Genomic DNA, 18,516 nt, shown 5'->3' with positions numbered 1-18,516 from the left:
AGTGAATAGCTGCAAGGATGAACTGATAACCAATCCAGTCAAAACCTCCAAAAAAATCAAAGAGTGGGATTGGATAAAAACCCTAGAAACAGCAAATAAATACAAATTGACCAGCCACCTCCCACCATTTTTTAACAAACTGGACACTTTGCAAACATACCTCAAACTTTTCCCAAGTAGATCAGCTCGACTCTACTTTTTGAAAATTCGACTGAACCTCTTGAGAACAAACGAAATTCTGGCTATTAGAGGCTTAACACCAACAAACACATGCCGCTGTTGCAAATCCACCACAGAAAGAGAAACAATCCGCCACCTCCTCCTGAACTGCCCAGAGACACGCGACATCCGCTTCACCTACTTGAAGAACAACATCTCTGACTTTTCTTCACTAGACGAGGAAAATTGCTGGAATAAACTGATCGCTGGAGACAAACCAGGCTGGGCCCTGGCGACTGTAAACATTATGCAATACATCATCAATGTGAAGCTTCCACTCTACATTCCGATCACTCTCCCCATCACGACCAACTAATCTAAAAGGAACTCATGAGATATACATAACCTGATCCTTCACGGAAGAAAACTTGTTAATCTGCTATCTTCCTTGTTTGGCCTTCGGTCTAGAAGAAAGAATTCAATTCAATCGACTGCTTTGTTAAAAAATCCGTAGCGATTAAATAAACAAAAAAAAAAAAAATAGGTGCAATATTGATGAAAAGTGAGTATTCTAATAATGCAGTATGAACAAAGCGACAGCTAGCGTATCTTGTAATAATGCCACTGAAGGGGACTATCCTACTTGTAAACTGTTGATTAATATGGAATCTGATAAGGAGGGCGGGATGACTAATGTGCCACCGGCCATTGTAATCCAAGCAAATTGTGGTGGCCTTGGAGTAGTTACTCAATATGATTTAGGCAACTTGCCAAACATGAGTAGCCATGTGGACATGCCTGCCGCATGTGATGTGCTAAATCAAAATGAGCTGGCTGAACCAGCGTGCAGGAATGGATAGAATGCTCTGCTGGATAGCACCCTCTATGCCACCCCATTATTGCTGCAAAATGATTAAATAAACATAGAGAGTGCTGCAGTTGCGATTGAGGGTTCTGAGGGGCTACATCATGGTGGGTGTGAAAGTGTGAGTCAACTTTAGAGCATCTCATCCGGTATAATGTTGTACTCAGCACTCAAACAAATGTTGTCGGTATTAATGAGTAAATGCGATGCAAAAGAGGCTACATTGGGCGTACATGGTGTTATGTTGGACAAAATCCTACGTCAAGGTATTAGTAAGGAACTTCAATCTAATGTAGCTGTGGACGCGGCTATAACCATTGCACTGGAAGCCATGACGGGTGACTGTATTATATCTGCGGTATTAGCTGCTAAACAGCCTGATTGTAGCACTATTGTTGTCCAGGATACCGAGGGCCCAAGTGTTGGGGTTCCTCATCTATGGTAGGGCAGGAAAACTAAGAGAATAAAAAGTAAGAAAAAGCAAGTGGCACAGGCAGCATGTATAGTAGACCAAAAGGACCTAAAATACTCCCCTTAGTTCCGGACTCTGCTAATGTAGTCTTCATAGTTGATGACGACAGTCATTTTGACCTTGCCAAATAATAATGTGAGTTGTGAATACAGTTGCCAGAAGGAAACGTCCGAATAAAAACACATGAAACTCTGGTGTACCATCTGCTAGGTCTGATGACGCTAAGAAGAAACGGGCTGAGAGGGAAGCTAGGGACATTCGGTCATTCATGTCTCTGTCTGATATACAATCGGTGGATAACCCTATATATGTGAGTGTACCTCGAAAATTGGTAAACAGATGTAGAATTGAAAGTGTGGGACTAGAAGGGCTTGATGGGCTTGAAAATCTGTTTTATAAGGATCTGGTGCAGCCAGATAAAACGGATACATCAGCCTCTACTAAAATGAAGGGGAAAACTATCTGCCAATACCAGAGGCTCGCAATCAAGCACAGTAGCGGAATACAGTGTGCTGAGACTAACATATGCACCTGCAATCGGCAGTCATCCTCTGATAAACAGCGAAAACGCACTCACTATATTACACTGCATTGTCCCACTGCATGTCGTGACTAGTAACAACGTGATGCTGGTGGATTTGCTTGAAGCGTCTGGTAGGATTGGCGCAGATGTAGTGTTCAACGATGAATTGTTGGAATATGTCTATGGCTACGAAACAGCGCTGTTTAAAAAAGGATATTCGTGCAAGACTGTGAACATCCCAAAGGCTAATTATTATCTAGCCAAGCCACATGTTACTAGTCTTGTGGACTGTAGAAATAGCAGGGCTGTTAAGAAAGACTGTGCAATGGGCAGTGGAGATATTAAAGTGGCCGGGGAAGTGTAAATTGATGGGTCCTGGCAGTGGCTACCAAAGGCCTTCCAAGTGCATTTTGAACAAAATCGCTAGTAATAAACTCCTGTTATGCTCTTGGAACTCTTGGGGTCATTTACATTTGGCACATGAGGGTGGGCTTTTGGACTATATCGAGGCCTTTGGATTAGTAATGCTCCAGGAAACATGGTCAACTGATCCATTTGCATTTGATGGGTTTGTGTCCATATCTGAATTAGCCCTTAAAGGTCCAATAGGTCAGCTATGAGGCGGCCTTCTCACTGCAGTAATCAATAAGTGGGATATTGAAAAAATGTACTCTGGCTGTGAAAATATCTTGGTGGGTAAGATCTTTAATATACCTCTTCTGGACAATGATTTGTGGGTCTTTAATGTATATTATCCCCCTACCAGAGGTATGCATGCTGTCGTCATACGTATGGTAGAGGAGTCACTAGCTACTATTTGACAAAGAAAAATCGATTTCTACGACTCTACTAACTGTGTAGGATATAGTAGATAATAGGCCGGCCTCTCTTGGCCCTCCTCCCACTCCCACCTGCAAGGCTAAAAACCTCGGGGTCATCTTCGACTCTGCACTCTCCTTCTGCCCTCACATCTCTGACGTCTCTAAGAAGTCACACTACCAGCTGCACCTCCTTAGAGGTATTCTTCCTTTCCTCTCCTTCTCCCAGAAGCTCTCTGTCTCCAGAGCCCTGGTCCTCTCTAAGCTGGTCTACTGTAACAGCCTCTATCTAAATCTGCCTGCCCCCACTCTCCGCCATCTACAACTTATCCAGAACAGGACTGCGAGACTTGTCCCTGGCCTCAAACCCTGCGATCGTATCTCTCCAGGACTGAAATCTGTGCACTGGTTCCCAGTGGCTGCAAGGATTAAGTTCAAAACCCTCTGCATTGTACACAAGACCTTCTGGGGTCTGGGGCCGCAATACCTTCAACTCTCTCTCCCTAAATATCTTCCTTCTCAAGCTCTTCGCTCATCCGCCTCCAACTCCCTCAGGGTCAGTCGCTTCTCCAAGCAACAAGTTGGTGGCAGATCACTCTCTTTGGCAGGGGCCTCTCTCTGGAACAGCCTTCATGCCTCCCTGAAACTCGAGGAGAACCATCTCCAGTTCCGGAAACACCTCAAAACCTTCCTCTTTGCTTCTGCTTTCTCTCCTACCCTCCCCTGCTGAATTCCTGACTGAAACTGCACTGGTTACCTGGCCACCCTTTCTGATCTCTGGCCCAGGCCCCGTCAATTGCCCACCTGCACTGCCTCCCTGGCAACCCCTGCACTTGGGGACCGTTTTTCTGTATCCCTTCATTCCTGCTACCAGCACTTATGTCTGCAATTCCTTACACTTGCCACTAGCTGGCTGTTTTATTGTCTTATTTATCGTATTTATTCAACATCCCATGTACTGCACTTTTCCCTCTCCCTTCCCCCGCGCACTTTTCCTTTCCCCCCTTCCCATGCACTTGTGCAATCTGAATGACACCTGGCCTAGTAGTATCGTTGTCTGTCCTCCCTCTGTTCCCCCCCTTGCCTCGTCGCGCCTTGAAACACTTGTGTATAGGCGCGGTATAAACGCCATATCATACCATATCATATCATAATGTTGTGCTGTAATTATCTCTAAATACTGCATCTCGTGATTGACATGAATATTGTCAATCATGAGAAAAGTGATCACTTCCCTTTATGTAAACTATGTGGCATAAAAAACACAATCGGTAATTACGATAACAATGGTGTGGTGTCAATTAACGCTGGGAATCGCATCAGATGGAGTTTTCCCAATTTAGTTAGGCCAGTGATATAGCCAGTTATGAACTTTGCTTGACGAGAATATGAGATTAGGAATCAGCAACAGGGACTGTATCGGTAGATTTGAAAACATAATGCCTTGTGTAAATGAGCAGATAGATATAACACGGAAAAGGGAGCATAGAGGGATTACATGTAACATTCATTCTATTCGTACCCATCACTACATGCCAAGATACAAGCAGAAAAGAAGGCATTAAGACATGACATCGAGCATATGGCTAACATTCATAAGCGTGAGAGGAGGAATCTAGGGAATGAGTCTCTCTCTAGAGGGATTAAAAACGCACTTGGGTGCGCAGGCACCTTAAATATAAACAGCGTGCAATGGGGGACTAGTTCACAGAAACAGTGCCAGTAATACCACTGGATTTTGGAAAATCATAAGGGACACCAACATCTCGCACTCTATAATAGCTGGTGCCTCTAGTAAAGAGTGGGAAGATCATTTTGGTAACGCACTGGATAAATCAGCTGTGCGTATTACCTATTCTATGCTCTGAACTAATCACGACATGAGGTGGACCGGCGTCACTACCACTCTTGTTCTATTGGGCATTATTAATAGTCTGAATTGTTCGCTGGCAGCAGGACCGGATGGTTCATGCAATGCCTTGGTTAGAACAAATACTGTGGCATGGGCGGAGACACCGCATGGCCTGATGATCTGCATTAGCAACACCGGCCTGTTGCCTAGCTCAACGACAGACAACAACATTGTGCCAGTGTATAAAAAAGGGTGTAGAAGTACCCTCAGTAATTATCGCACACTTTTAATGCTGGATATAGTGTCTAAGATTTTCGCCAGAGTCCCGCTTAATGAACTTAACGAATGGGTGAGTGGAAATAACATTATCCCTCCAAATCAGACTGGATTTAGAAAAGGGTCCTCGGTGGTCTATAACCTGATTACAGTGATATCTCTGATAGAGCATAGCTGGTGTGGACGACAAGGAACGGTTTATGCCACATTTATTGAGAACCGCTGTGGTACAAGTTGAATGCCCAAGGAATCTTAAAAGGATTGCTATTTCTGATAATCAGGCTGCATGCCAACACGAGAGTCCACATCAGACTAGATGATGAAGGGAGGTTATCTAGATGATGTGGCACCTGTCGTGGGGTAAAGCAGGGTTGCATACTTGCACCGACCCTGTTTAACCTATATCTGACTGATCGTCAACATGCCCTAGACTCAAACAGCGCCGGCCCTTACCGCCTGAGTACGAGGTCCCTTAGCGCCATGGCGGATTTAACACCTGCTTTTAGCAGGTGTTAAAATCCATGGCGCTAAGGGACCATGGAGTTAATTACGCCACCGTAATTTACGGTGGCGTAATTAACGCCTTCCCCACTCCCATTATGCCCTATGGGGCAAAAATGGGAATGGGGAAGGGTAAATGGGGATTGGGGACTTACCGCCCCGCCGACCTCGGAATGGGGCGGTAAGTCCGCCTACCACCATGGCGTAAACGTAGTTTACGCCATGGTGGTAAAGTCACGGCCCAGGCGGTAACTTACCGCCTGGGTCGTAATGAGGCCCATTGTAGGCTCCAGTGTGGTCAGGTATGGGTTGCATTGCGTATCATGGCAGCAATGTAACTTTGTCTGGCCTCTAAATGATAGTCGGGTTGAGGTGGTTGCTAAATATAAATATCTGGGCATCATTATTGATGAACATCTGACATGGCGAGCACATTGGGACTATATGCATGATAGGGTCCAAAAACTACTTGATGAACTGAGCAAGCTTATTGGGATGAATGGGGGCCCTACTGTTAATGCAGTCCTCACCATTTATCAGGCAAATATAACATCTCTCATGACATATGGAGTGGAGGCACGGGGAAACAAATACAGTAGAGAATTAAAGATACTGGATGGGAAATCATTAAAAACAAGTCCTAAGGCTACCTTCTGCAATGCCTTGTGAGTATATAATGCTTAATTGTGGTCTGACCGGTAATGGCACTGTGATCTCTGTAAAATTATTTTTGTTAATCAGAGGGATAAGCGAAATGGAACCCAGTGCTCTTGTTCATATGATTTACATGTTCTATACCACATGGGATACGCCTATGCGTAATAGCTGTCTGGAATGGGCAAAGAGGAGTACCTGAGGCCTGCTGGACCCATCCAATCGGCTGTAGCACAATGGGAATGGCATTCTCAAAATATAAGTATAGAGCAAAGTGTCTATTGAAAAATACTGATAAAGAGCAGATGTGGGTGCAACTGGCCGCAAAGAAGAATAGCACAGAATATATAGGCTATATTGTGGAAAAACAAACTAAACGTAAATGTTTAAGGTCTATCCACAGGCCTTGATTATTAGTATATATATGCTGATCAATTTCAATTGCATGCCGACTTTTGAAATTACGGGTGCTCGCAATAGCATCTCCCGTGAACAGAGGTCCTGTAAGGGAGACAATAATGGCAACTATGAGACATCTATTTTCTGATTGCACAAGTCTGAATGTTACGAGGGACCAACATTTTATTAAATATAGGAATGATGGTAAACGATTTTATAATCAGAAGCTTTGGAGCTGTATTATGGGTAGATGATCTTAATATTATGTATTATGGTGTCAAATATTGTGTATATATGTATAATTCTGTCTGAATTCGTTTTATGAAATGGATTGCTCCTTTTTATATTTGAATGCTTGGTTTTAAGGAATGTAATGTTCTTGAATATGGAATTTGTATGAAGTCATTATTTGACTACATGTACAATAAATATATATTTTTTAAAACATCCTCAGGCTGCAATTGTGCAACCAGGTCAACAAGTAGACAAAGAAAAATCGATTCCTACTACTCTACTAACATGGTAATATTAACTGCTATCATTTTTCACCCATATGAGTGTTAATTAAAAAACTAAACAAAAACGTGTATAAAAGTCAGTGCAGGGGCACTGGCATTGCCACACTTTTTACTTTGATCCCTTGAACATATTTGGGGAGTCTGTATATCAATAAACGCAACACCTCCGAAAAAAATGAATCCTTTATAAAATGCTTAATATTGGAGACTAGTCTCGAAGTGTGGAATAGTGATTAGAATTTGCATTGGTGTGCGTAGTCTTGCTTTACAGAAAACTGTGTGGCCACTGAGCTGTCCCCCAAGCCCAAATAAGTAACAGAGCTATCAGTGTGTAGGAAATAGTAGATAATGTGCTGTGAATCTCACATAACGACTGTAATTATCTCAAAATACTGCACCAAATTTCTGTCGTTTACCAGTGCTGTCTGGGGCCCATGACCCTATTTCAATCCATGTAGTACAGCTTGACTTCATCCTGCCTAAGTTTCACCTGCTATGCACCCTGTCTCTGGAACAAGTTACCAACAACGAGAAGGCTATCCCCATCGATACTACATTCCAGCAAGGCCATGAAGACCCTACTCTCAACCTTACTGATCTCTCTCCACAGCCCATCGTGTTCCCCCTACCGCTCCCAGTTCCTCTGCTACCCCTTTACTCTACTTATAGGGTGTGTCCCTTTTTATAGCACTCTGTTGCTTTCCAGCTAGGTGTGTACTTTATAAATCCCAACCATAGTTTGTTCCTAGATAAAGCACCCTGGAAAGGGACTCCTACAGAGTTTCTTAAATTGACATGTACAGCATTTCTGTTAGTTTTGTTCACAATTTGGCCACGCTGTTTCCAGAGCAATCTACTTAGCATGGATGCATCACATTTTCAAATCGGTTAGTAACACAACTATGTTAGTGGAAAGAGGAGGTGAGGTAGATCGAGGCATATAGCAAGAGACTTTTTGGGGTGAATTTTGTGCAATAACTTTTAAGGCTATGATAACTGTGATGTCTTGATGTTTAATGTTTCCCACATGATCTTCATCAAAATCAGTTTCATTTTGATGTCGAAGATAAAAGGGAGTGAGTGTGTTTGCTATTGATGCAGCAGTGTTTGGGTTCTCGGTTGGAAAATAAGAAGTGAATATTGTGTAAATCTTGAGTACTGAACCTCAATAATTTGACTGATTGTCAACATTGTGAACTAATTATCAAGAATGTGATCTGATCATCAACAATATGCCACTTTCAATTCTGGACGGCACCTGCATAATCACTCTTCATGTCTGCTCATTTTATAGGCCTCCCAATTGGAACCTTGGTTTGGATGATTACAGATGTTGGGAAAGGAGCCTCTTCAGAAATGACTCCACCACTGAGAAAATGGTTCATTTTACTCACTGCCATGGTGCTAACTTTGTTGCTAATCGGCTATGTTACTAAACTTCACCATTTGGTGAAGGTGGTACCAAGTTTTGAGCCAAGATCTTGTTTTCAGAAGGGTAAGGTAGCCAAAGGCATTATCACAAAATTGAATGGCATAAGGACATTTATTACAGCTGCATACTATGACAACAGACACGCAAATCTTATACGTGCCATTGGAATCATTCCCCATGAAGAACAAAAGGACCTCTATTGCTGGTTTCACTGCAGGTCAGATGATGGCCGTCTAGAGACAAGTAAGGCACTTGTAGACATTCATTCAGACTGGTTTGGATTTCCTTATGGTACAGCAGATCTTATTTGTCATGAGCCCGAGGACTGTGATCCGAAATATGTGTCATTCCATTGGTCCGAAGACGGCGACTGTACACAAATATCTATGTTTGAGATAAGGAACCGTCACCCAGAGGCACTTTCCGCAGAATTCACTGTCTGCCTTTCTACCATGTTTGGCCAATATAACAATGTTCTTCTGTTCATCCAGTCTGTTGAGATGTATAAATTGCTCGGAGTAAAGAGAGTGATGATATACAAGAGTGATGTCAGTCAATATATGGAAAGAGTCTTGCAGCATTATATCTCGGAAGGCACCATTGAGATTATACCATGGAAGATAACTTCCTTCCTCAAGGTTTCAAAGCGATGGCATTATAACATGTCTCATGCAGACATTGGTTATTATGGACAGTTGACAGCCCTTAATGACTGTATCTACAGGAATATGTACAGAACCAAGTATTTGATGCTCCATGATATTGATGAAATAGTTCTGCCCATTAGGCACCCAAATTGGTCTACCATGATGGCTGATCTTAGTAAGCAACGCCCCGACATCGGTGTCTTTATGTTTGAAAACTATGTCTTCCGATTTGATGTTTTTGATACTACATTCAACATGTCAATCTGGAAGACCATCCCAGGAACAAACATCCTGCAACATATCCACCGAGAGCCACATATTGGTGAAATGAAATACAAGGGCAGAAAAATGGTCATTAATCCAAGAAAGGCCATACAGACATCGGTTCACAAGGTGTTGAAGACCAGCGGTCCTACCTTTAGTGTTCCTCCCCACATTGGTATTCTTTACCATTGTAGAAAGCAATACCAGGCAAACCTGTCAATTCAGTCTTTAATTAGAGATACAACTATCTGGAAATACAGCGCACCATTAATTCAGAGGGTTAACACAGTTCTAAAGGAATTATAAGGATGTGGCAAACCAAAGACATACTGAAGCCATGCACTTTTGTCTCTATTTGGTGGTACAACATTTTAACATGAATTTTAAAACCAACCAGGTGGATTATTTGCTGAGAAAAGAAGTTCAAAATCAATACTTATGAACTGTTAAATTCATGAGTGCCTTACTTTCTATGTCACAGGAATGTATTTTTCTAATGCAATTTCATTGCTTTCCTTCCAACAAAACATATGCACATTTTGTCAGTGTTTGAAAAGTGATATTTAGGGGAAAGAGGGCTGCTGTTCTGTAGGAGTTGTGGTCCAGTGTAAGACATGTGGTTAATGAAAGAGTGGTTAATGTACATAGTCCATTTTAGGATGTCCACATTTCTCCTTCTTAGTAATTTGTTGTCTTCCTGGCTTCTCATTCATCATCCTCTCTCATCAGTCCTCACTCCTGAACCTGCTTCCTCACACTTCACTCCTCATCCTTATGTCTCCTCCCTGCTTGTAAAACATTGTACATTGTATGAGATTATCATCCATCCTCTTCACTCGTTAGACTTCTTCATCCTATACTCCTCATTCTTCATTCGTTTCTCTCACTTATAAGTTTTCTCCCTCACTCCTCAAACGTCGCTCCTTACTCCTTCTTCTCACTACAAATACATACTGCTTTTTCCTCCTCCTCATTTTTCAGTGGAATTCCTAAATTGGTGTAGCTTACTCATCGACTTTACTCCTCATATCTCAGTCAGTACTCCTTATGATGCCATTTTCCACTCTCCTCAGTTACCAGCCTTCATCCTCAATCCTCCTCACTCCTCATTCCTCTTCTTTCATGGTTATCAGTCATACTCCTCACTGCTCATGCCTCCGTCCCCATTTTCACTCTTCATACCTCATTTCTCCACTCATTATTTCTCTTCCTTAGTCATCACTCATCCTCATTACTCCACATACCTCACATTTCCTCCTAACATCTTATTACTTATTAGCAGTCACCCTCCTCAAATATCATCTTACTCTTCATCCCTCAGTGCTCTTCCTACCTGATGGCCTGTCCTTACTGATTATCAATGTTCTACCTACATAAACTCTTTAGTCTTCATCCATAACTCCTCTATCTCCCCATCCACTCTCATTTCTCCCTCCTCCTCATTGATTGACAGTGTTCTACCCAAACCCTTCCCCCTAGCTGAACAAAATTATCCAAGAATCCCTATTTTGAACTCCCCTTTTCAAACGTTCTTCCCCAGGTCTACCTGGTACGCGCTGCTGCATGCTCTCCAGTTCTTCCACTCATCTATGTATAACCCACACTCTCATAAAGGATACATTCCTGCACACTTTCCACTGCCACCATGTCACTCTACCCCCTCGGAAATACTTTGTCTGAAGTGCACCACTACCGAGACACAGCCAGGGCCACACCCGATGGCAACCCCCACTTTCCCGCCAGACCCTCCACACTCCTCCCCCACAAACCCTCTCAACCTGTACGCTTAGGCAGACTATACTCATACTAACTAATTCACTTGCACATGGCAACTGAATAACCTTGCCAACAGACATCAAACACAGAATGCTACACCTCTACAATCAACTTACTCATCACAGTCCTGGCAACTGCACCACAGCACCAAGGGCAAGCAATGTTTGCCACTGAACACAAACACCTCTCAGCTCTTGAAAAAAGACACATACAAAAGGGCCTGCAGGAAGAGATCAGGGCACTTCCGGTCTGCCTGCATCAACACAACTGCAAATCTATCTTGCTATTTCTCTATCCCCCAGTAACTTGCCACAAGCCCCTATCTTTCAGATCCACCAGAGCACTTCGGGACCATACAAATGGCAGAAGTGCATGGTATGAATCGCAATAACTTGAATTAACAGTAAGCAGGCATGTTTTCCCATCTGTTCCCAAATGTGAGAGGGAACAGATCCTGCAGCACATGACTTAGTACTGGACTCTTCGGCTAGCCTATCTGGCCAAGTTCTTTGCTATCTGGACAAGTTCTGGACTGGTTTGCGGCCTTCCTGGCTGACCGCTCTCAATCTGTTTCCATCCATCCTTGTCATTCAGCGCCCGTCTCTCTTGTGCGTGGGGTCCCTCAGGGATCAGCTTTGTCCCCCATTGTATTCAATGTCTATATTAGTCTTCTGCTGATCCTTCTTCAGTCTCATGGTTTCTGCTTTTATTCTTACGCGGACGATACCCAGACTCTGGTTCGTTTGGACCTAGCTCAATCTGACACAGCAGCCCGTTTGAGGAAGTGTCTAGAAGAGCTGGGGCGATGGATGACCTCCAACTGGCTTAAGTTAAATGCAAGCAAAACCGAGGTCCGGGTTGTAGGTACCTCCTCCCCTCTTCTGTTCTGGACTAAGGATTTTTGGCCTTCTTCCCTCGGTCCTCTTCCTATGCCTGTCTCATCAGTCAGAAACCTGGGGATCAAAATCACAGCTTCCCTGACCATTGATGAGCAGGTGGCAGCAGTCTGTCAAACCGGTAATTTCAAACTATGGGTCTTGAGGAAGGTCCTTCCTTTTATTCCTATGGCCTCTCGGGCACCTGTGGTAGCTGCCTTGGTTCTTAGTGGAGTTGATTACTGCAACTCACTTTATCTAGGACAACCCCTATACCTGCTCAGGCGGCTTCAACTTCTCCAGAATGCAGTGGCAAGACCTATTCTTCACCCTCCAGTCGGTACCCTCATGTCTCCTCTATTGAGACAACTCCACTGGCTTACGGTGGCGGCTCGGATTATGTTTAAATCCATGTGCTTGGTACATCGGGCCTTCTGTCGGATTGGAGCGGAGTATCTACAAGCTAAACCTTTGCGCTACACTCCCACCCGCACCCTCCGTTCCCACTCTGCCCTCTTGCTAGTCGTCCCTTGGTTTGGCTGTACCCGCATTGGTGGTCGTGCTTGGAATAAACTTCTGCTCGACCTAAGTAGGATTGTTGGTCATCTTGCCTTCTGGAGGAAATTGAAAACATTGTTGTTCTAGAGCGCACTCTGTCTCTAAATTATTGTACTTCTCGGATTTTCGGCTAGCGCCATGATGCCTTTTGGCGTACATGAGGTCTACAAATTCTAGTAACATAACATAACATAACCCTGAAGTCTCAACTGTGACACGATGCAAGCCAAACTTCGATACCGGTAAGTGTTTAGCTGGCACCCTTCCTCAAGTGTAATTCTACCTCTGCTGAGGTGGGTGCAGATAACAGTGGGATTGCTATGCAGGCAGGAGACAAAAAATGCAAACATATTGCCTTTGCTTCACTTTGCTTTAATGTCTAAACATGTGCACTGGCGCTAAAAATGTGATTAGTTGAGAATCACTCCACTGAGGCAAATTCTCAAAGTAACCTATTTGAGGAGTTAGAAGAATCCTTAACGTGTTCACTAGGAAATCAGGTACAGTTTCCTACTGTCAGAGAAAGCACGTGAGGTACCCTGATTGACGGAAGAGGCCCATTAACGTTCTATGTGCATGCTGGTCTGGCCTAATGCAGGATAAGCTAATACCAAAAATAACTTTTAAAACTTTTTGCCCACTCTCTTTCACTAACTCCTAAATATGTTCACATCACACCTCTCTTCCTACTACCCACGCGGCACACAATCACACACATTTTCATTTAGGCTCACATCTCTCATGCAATGCTTACACTGAGAAGGTCAGGGTGCAGCTTGGGTGTGCTCCCACAAATGTCTAAGAAAACTTTTAACTTTTGTGAATATATGTAAACTACAAGGCACGGCCCTGGGAATGACTTAATTTGCTTGTCAATTAGTGTTTTCCTGTACACAAGGCTGTGCAGGACCTTCCAACAAAAATACATGTGTGAGCCAGTGTAAGCACTATGTGTACCAGTTATATGATATCAAAAGCTCTCTCCTCTCTCATTTCTCTCCCCCTCTCTCGCGCGTTCTCCCTTTGTGTCTTTCTCCCTTCTCTCTGTCTCAACCTTTGTCTCTTTCTCTATCTCTGTGGACTTGGGATGCTTTCTCAAGTGCGTGTTTACAAGAGAAACTCCAGCTGTTGCTGACAGCAGAGGAAAAAACATAGATATTTTGAAGGAAGAGGGTGGGTGCTGTGTATGGTATGGTTACAAGTAGAATGAAATCAGCAACAATAAAGGAATCCCCATGAGGTAGGGCCTGGCCTGGTGTTAGGAGACAAGCATTGTCATTGCATGTGTTTTGCAGGAATGTGGCCATCACAGTGAAGTAGCATTGGCTGTGTGGTGGGTGGGGGATATGGATAGGCTCTGCAGAGCTGTTGGGGTTCAGACATACTTTGAAAGGTGCAAGAGCCCCTAGATGCAAGGGTCTACAACTGTATTTTTATGGTGCTATATTTTGTTAGTTATATATGTTTGTGCATACTGTAACAAATGTGATATCAACCAATCAGTGGCCAGCATGCAGAATTAAACATGTCATTGGTGCTCATAGAAGAAAGAGAGCATTGGTTTTAATCAAAATCTGACACTCTCCAAAAAGGAGGGACATTAAGAGAAACAAAATGGTGCGTCTTCTGGGAAAAGCAGCTATTAAAATAAAATGTACTTATTTTACCGGACTAACATAGTAAATGATCTCTTTCTAAAAATGTACCATGTTCATTTCTAATGATCACTTTCAGCATGCCTGACAATCATAATAAGAATGTTTTACTTGTCTAACATTATTTTGTGGTATAAGGCTATCATTCCAAGATAGACAGTCATGTGCAATCCTATTGTACTCTTTAGAAATACCCCTAGGTAATGGGGGACAAATCCCCCGATGGTCGGTCTCTGTCTGCTTTGCATAAAATCAAAGAGCATTTTGGGAACATGAAAAGATATTTAAATTAGACAAATGTGCCTGTGAAGGCTATCATTCCAAGATCGACAGTCATGTGCAATCCTATTGTACTCTTTAGAAATACCCCTAGGTAATGGGGGACAAATCCCCCGATGGTCGGTCCCTGTCTGCTTTGCATAAAATCAAAGAGCATTTTGGGAATGTGAAAAGATATTTAAATTAGACAAATGTGCCTGTGATATAAGGGTAGTATACTTGAATAACTAAATATATAAAGCACGCTGCATTTAGTGCTTTTTTCATTTTTCTTAATACTCACTCAAACATTAAAGTGCTTTTGACCATGAACCATATACACTTAATCAAACTGTCCCAGTGTTTGGATGTGAGTTGAAAATGGCTGTGACATCCTGCATTTTGTTTCTGGAGACTGGTTTGGGGAACCTTAACTTTTGAAGAGGAAGAGCTGAGATGGGTAGCCAGGTATCAAAGTACAAGATCCGCAGTTTATGGAATCCGTTCAATTGTTCCAACAAGAATTCTTCGCTGTAAACCATGACACTTCCATTGTGAATAATTGGGATGCATTTAAGGCGGCGCTGAGAGGCCATATCATGGCATATTCTGGCAAAAAAATTAAGTTACATAAAATGCATCTTGACGATCTTTATATCCAACTGACCAATGCTGAAAAACGTCATTATCAGGACTCTAATACTGTGAACCTTCGTCAAGTCTTAGCTTTATGCTTTCAAATTAACAATGAGCTTACTGATCTTGCTGCTGGGACTATTCTAAAATGTAAGACCAAAATGTACCAAACTTCTAACAAAGCCGGTAAATCACTTGCCTCTTCTCTCAAAACCCGGAAAGAAAGATCATAAATATCTCATATTAAAGACGCACATGGCTCCTCTCTCAATCACCCTGTGGACACCTTAAACTGGTTTAAAATAATTTATTCGGATTTACACACTCCCGACTCTGTTATCCCCTCAGAGAATATTGACTCTTTTTAAATATTATCAATAGACATTTGTATCCCCAAATTGATTTATCTCATTTAGATGGAGATATTTCACTTTCAGAAATCACCTATGCCATCAACGTATTAGGCAGAGGCAAGGCCCCTGGGCCTGATGGTCTTTCTACTGAATTCTGTGGAAGTCTGGCCCACTCCTTTACCCCTAAACTTAAATCGCTATTCTCCCACTTCATATCCCAAAATCCTCCTCTGGCTCTTTTTCTGAAGCTCTTCTTATACTATTCCCCAAGGCTGAGAAAGATCCCACTCTTCATAGCAACTATTGACCCATCTCCCTCATTAATGTTGAAAGAAAAATCTTTGCTAAAATCCTTGCCAATAGAATCGAATTATCAATGCCTGCCCTGATTAAACCCCACCAAGTAGGATATGTAAAAGGACGGAATATTTCTGCAATTGCTAGATTATTACTTGATACCCTTCATTTCGTTTCCAAGGACAAAAAAGATAGACAAGGATATGCTGCCACCAGCTGAGTCAGCTGGGATTTTATGTTTCGATCCCTCAGATGGCATAGTTGCGGTGAACTGTTTATTTCCCTTGTTAAACTCCTTTACTCAAGTTCCACATTTTCGATTACTATTAATGGTCAATCATCATCCTTTTTTCCCTTACAAAGAGGCACACAACAAGGTTGTCCTCTTTCCCCCATTCTGTATAGTCTCTCTCTTGAAACCCAGTTGGAATTTATTAGATCGGATAGAAACATACCTGGGATCCCCTGTGGGGGATCCCACATTGCAGCATATGCTGATGATATTCTCATTCTCATTAAAAACCCTAAACTCCACCTCCCTCATTTGCTCAACAGAATCCATGGCTTTAAGTGGGCCGGGGCCGAGCCCCGGCAGGCTCAGAAATCTCGTTCTGAGGCAGGGCCCTGCCAGGGCTCACTAATCTCCCCTGGTAGCCCCGGCCGCTAGAAGACAGGGCATTTTTTCTAAAGCCTGAAGCTCTCGTTCATGTGCGAGAGCTTCAGACTTAAGAAAAAAAAAGCCTTTCATCCATAATGGTGGTGCCTGCACCTGCGAGGCATCCTTTCAAGCAAGAGAGGCCCATGGGCCGGTGCCACCATTATGGAGAGAAACGTGAGGCCGCTGGAAGCAGAGGCCGTTTTTTTCAAAATATCACCGCTCCGGCGAATGAGCGGGAGCTTCAGGATTTTGAAAAAAAGGCCTCTGCTTCCAGTGGCCTCACCTTTTCAGCCTTAATGGTGATGGTGCCCCTCCCCAGCTGGCGAGGGGCAGCGCCACATTAAGGCTGAAAAGGCGAGGCACTGTCCCCTGCCAGGCAAGCCTTTAGAAAACAAATGCAGAGATGGGAGAGGGTGCTGATCGCTACAAAAGGCTGCCTGGCACCGTAACCCATTTAGCCAGCGGCGTCAAGGGAGCGTGGCATGATGAGCCTGCATGCGACCCCCCACCATTAGGCCACGCCCCCTGGATGAGCCCCGGCTCATTTTTCAGTCCCACTTAAGGCACTGATAGAATCCATCAATTTGCTCAAGTGTCTGGCTACAAACTCAACAAAGATAAATCTGAGATATTACCCATTAATTCTTTTTGTCTCAAACACGATTTAGATGTCTTTGGTTTTAAATGGTATCAGGACTCTATTAAATATCTCGATATTCGTTTTGCCCCCTCCTTATGTGATAATATCAAAATCAACACACAAATATTATTGGGTAGACTCAGAGAGCTTACATCAATGTGGTCTCCCCTGTATTCATCCTGGTGGGGTTGGCTTGACACTATTAAGATGATGTTGTCCCCCATTGTTCTATATTATTTGCAACTTCTCATGGTCCCACTATCTCCGTAATTTTTCAAATCCATCCGTTCCATCCTACTTAATTTCTTAAGAGGCCTGGGTAAGAGCAAAAGGATTGCTGTTGCCAAGCTAACAGCCCTGTCTGATAGGGGAGGAGTTAGGTTCCCTGACTTCAAATCTTATCACTCAGCGTTTCTCCTCAAACAATCCTGCTGCTGGTTTACTCCCACTGATTCCCCTAATATTCCTTTCTGGTGCTTGTTGGAAGTACACTTGGCTTACCCTTATGACCTAACCAACCTCATCTATGTTTTCAAATACTCTTCTACGGCTCTATCTGACCATATTAAGGCCTCCATATCTGCACTTAGAATGTTTCTTTTTCCCCATATTAAAACCCCCCTCAATTAACCTTTCCCCATTGCTCTGGCACAACAAAAATATTACCATTAACAACAGAACTTTACATTGCAAAACTTGGTTAAAAAAGGGTATCAAATGTGTTCACCAAATTGTTAATTGCCCCGCTATTCTCCCCTTTCAACAACTGCAACAAATATTCCCCATACCTACCTCAGATTTCAACTTTTATAACAAGTTGGTTAATTCTTGCTGGGATGCACTTCATCATTTCTCGAATATCATTCTTTCAGCCAATGCCTTCAGACTATTTCAGCTTAGCATGGTTTCTGATGTTAAAGCCTCAAAATGATATTATGTCCTGACTTCGGACACGGTTGTCTGGCCTGTGCGATTGTTTTTGGGATATTGATTTGGGCTGTGCTCTTGATGATCACACGTGGTCTCTATTATATTCTAGGATCAGGAGCATATCCGCTTCTGCCAGTATTACACAACATTTATTGTTCTTTATTCACAGAGCATTTGTTACCCCCCTGAAGCTATTCAACTCCAAAAAAGATGTTGATAATAAATGCTGGTGGTGCAGTGGTGCTTCTGCCTCCTATAAACACATGTTTTTTAGTTGTCCATATGTGTTTAAGTTTTGGCAAGCTGTTTGGAAGTTCCTCAAACTGATTTTTTCTGTCGATGTCCCACTTTCCTTTTTGACTATTGTCCTGGGTATCCTGGCAGTTAAGAACATTGAATTGAATACCTCTGCCAAGCATTATAATTTGTTCATTGACATTGCTCTGAAGATTATTACGTCCAACTGGAAGAACTTGTGTGACCTTTCAACCAAAGGCTGG

At 43.0% G+C, this 18,516-nt stretch overlaps 1 protein-coding gene across 2 annotated transcripts in view; it reads left to right on the top strand.

The window, feature by feature from the left end:
• Positions 1–14,260, top strand: part of LOC138471708 (uncharacterized) — a 188,029-nt gene extending 173,769 nt beyond the window's left edge. Inside the window, exons 2-3 of one of the 2 annotated variants that reach the window (XM_069609477.1) lie at positions 6,974–7,041; positions 8,332–14,260. In XM_069609477.1, coding sequence (XP_069465578.1) covers positions 8,358–9,686 — 1,329 coding nt within the window. In that variant the 5' untranslated portion in view covers positions 6,974–7,041; positions 8,332–8,357 and the 3' untranslated portion in view covers positions 9,687–14,260. The remainder of the gene's footprint in view (positions 1–6,973; positions 7,042–8,331) is intronic. The other variant, XM_069609476.1, reaches the window with a different exon arrangement.
• Positions 14,261–18,516: the final 4,256 nt, after the last annotated feature.

The sequence above is a fragment of the Ambystoma mexicanum genome, chromosome 8, assembly GCF_040938575.1.
Source record: "Ambystoma mexicanum isolate Mex_15411 chromosome 8, UKY_AmexF1_1, whole genome shotgun sequence".
NCBI classification, from domain to species: domain Eukaryota; kingdom Metazoa; phylum Chordata; class Amphibia; order Caudata; family Ambystomatidae; genus Ambystoma; species Ambystoma mexicanum.
This window is presented reverse-complemented; position numbering and strand designations above follow the sequence as displayed.